The sequence below is a fragment of the Nannospalax galili genome, unplaced genomic scaffold (genome assembly GCF_000622305.1).
Source record: "Nannospalax galili isolate Female #2095 unplaced genomic scaffold, S.galili_v1.0 scaffold137, whole genome shotgun sequence".
NCBI classification, from domain to species: domain Eukaryota; kingdom Metazoa; phylum Chordata; class Mammalia; order Rodentia; family Spalacidae; genus Nannospalax; species Nannospalax galili.
The window spans coordinates 639,273-641,499 of NW_008340203.1; the positions used below are offsets into that span (position 1 = coordinate 639,273).

The 2,227-nt window shown below is 45.1% G+C and overlaps 1 protein-coding gene across 2 annotated transcripts; it reads right to left on the bottom strand.

Annotated features, from left to right (window-relative positions):
- Positions 1 to 839: 839 nt before the first annotated feature.
- Positions 840 to 1,334, bottom strand: LOC103735934 (keratin-associated protein 4-11-like). 2 transcript variants are annotated; one of them, XM_029564565.1, is made up of 2 exons: positions 992 to 1,334; positions 840 to 925 (listed from the first exon to the last, which is right to left on the bottom strand). In XM_029564565.1, exons 1-2 carry the CDS (start codon positions 1,332 to 1,334, stop codon positions 840 to 842), a joined length of 429 nt encoding a protein of 142 aa, XP_029420425.1. The 2 variants fall into 2 exon arrangements, with proteins under 2 accessions (XP_029420425.1, XP_017654219.1); XM_017798730.1 differs by having other exon boundaries at positions 840 to 1,334.
- Positions 1,335 to 2,227: the final 893 nt, after the last annotated feature.

Here is a 2,227-nt window from a genome sequence, read left to right on the forward strand (position 1 = left end):
TACACACACACACACACACACACACACACACACTCACACATGCTCACTAACTCACGAAGCTCTCATGCATGCAGCTCAGGAAACATTGTAGAAAAGGGGGTGGAAACACTCTAAGAGCCAGAGACTGAGGAGGACTGCTGTGAAACAGCATCTTCTGGGCATCACAGGGCTGACGAACCATGAACTCACCGCAGTTGTAATTATTTCCTTCTTTACATTTTTAACTCATTGTGTTGGAATGTTTCTGACACAGCGAGGGCAGGGTTAGAAAAGCTTGATTTAGTTGTTCTTTGTATTTAATTTCATATTAACTGAAGACAATAATCAACAGGGATAAAGATTGCATTTCTTTTCCAGTAAAATGAGTTTTATTTAGAAGTAGCAGCAATGAAGTACAAAAACCTCACAGTGAAAGGAAATACAAAATGGCACCACGAGATGTTCAGGTCCGAAGGCATGATTGGACTCCACAGGTGCTGGGGGTATTTCTATGTTGGGATCAGGATGACCTGCACACTATTTCCTTTTAAAAATATAATATTTTAAATTATTTCTTTGAGAACTTCATACATGCGTAGGAAGTATTTTGATTATAGTCACTCCTCACCAACCCCCTAACTCCTCCAGGGTACTCTCACCCTTTTCTATATTAATTTCTTAATATCTAATTTTATACTTTGGGCTGACATGGGATAAAATCAACAAAGACAGCTCTCCTGGGTACAGGATACACACAGTAGCAGGAATGAGCTCTCTTAAGATGGCTGTGAGGTACAGTAGCTCTGTTTTCATAACAAATGAGGTGAAAAGAACCCAGTGGATTCAAAGAAAGGTCTCACTCAGCAGCAAGGGATGGCACAGCACATGGGGCGGGGGCAGGTAGAGATGACACAGGTTGGGCGGTAGCAAGTGGTGTGGCAGGAGACTTGACCACAGACTGGGCGCAGGCAGCAGCAGGGGCGGCAGCAGGGACGGCAGCAGCTGGAGCCACAGCAGCTGGAACTGCCACAGGAAGGTTGGCAGCAGCTGGAGATGCAGCAGCTGGGCTGGCAGCAGGTGGGACGGCAGCAGCTGGAGATGCAGCACTGGGGCCTGCAACAGCTGGACACACAGCAAGTTGGGCGGCAGCAGCTGGGGCGGCTGCAGCTGGGTTGGCAGCACACAGACTGGCAGCACTGGGGCCTGCAGCAGCTGGACACACAGCAGCTGGGCCGGCAGCAGGTGGTCCTGCAGCAGGTGGGCTGGCAGCAGCTGGGCTGGCAGCAGCTCTCCTGGCAGCAGTCTTGGCCACAGCCCTGCTCAGAGCAGACAGAGCCACAACAGGAGCTGACCATGGTGTCGGAGGAGGGGGTTCTGGGTGGGTTTCTGAGAGAGTGAGTTTCAAGTTTTGGAATCACTTTGCTCTATGTCCCCTTTTATACCCAGGTTGAGAAATTTCTGGAATTATGAAGACTGTTTCCTTGTTTTGTGTATATGATACAAATGCAATGAATAATATGTAGTTTTCTAGTAAAAACTACCAATACGTAGGCAATAATTACTTCACTTTTCTCACGCTTCCTGTTCCGCACGTGAATCACCTCTTCTATTTTTCACTTAGTTATGATAGTGTATGACCTCAGTCCCTAGTTATCTTATGACACAGGAGAGTCATTTTCTGTCCTGTTTCTCTTCCTGGTGGTTCCAGGACAGCTTCAGATGGAGCTAGAATGTGCAGTAGATTAATGCTTGTTTTAATCAGGTACAATGCCAGAATGAAAAGAGGAAGTAATGTCCTCTTCTGGAGAGTGAGAATGAGGAGGGATATGATTCATGTGTATCTTCTGGGTGGTCAATGAGCTAATGAAATTCCTCACATATTCCAAGATGTGTTCACTCTCAGCAATGTGATGCGTTTTGAAACAGTTAACCATGGCTCAGTGTTTTAATTCTAATTAGTCGTCAGAGATCTGAATCTTCAGATATGTTCTCCACACTGAGGTGGAATGATTTAGGCAAGAGATTTAAGTCCATCTTCTGGAGCATTAAGATATCTCCTTGTTATGTTTTATTAACACGTTGTTAAGACATTTTTCCTATGTCCTAGCAGTTTTGTAATATGCTTATGTTTCATTTTTAGAGGGATTAAGATGAATACATGTCATCCATGTGCTTACACAGAAACTGCATCCATGGAATTTAAGTGAGACGCTTCAGGATTCTGGAAAATCCTCTCAGTCTTTGTTAG

Excerpts from the sequence above, each read along its gene's own strand:
- LOC103735934 (XM_017798730.1), bottom strand. The coding sequence starts at position 1,334 with ATGGTCAGCTCCTGTTGTGGCTCTGTCTGCTCTGAGCAGGGCTGTGGC.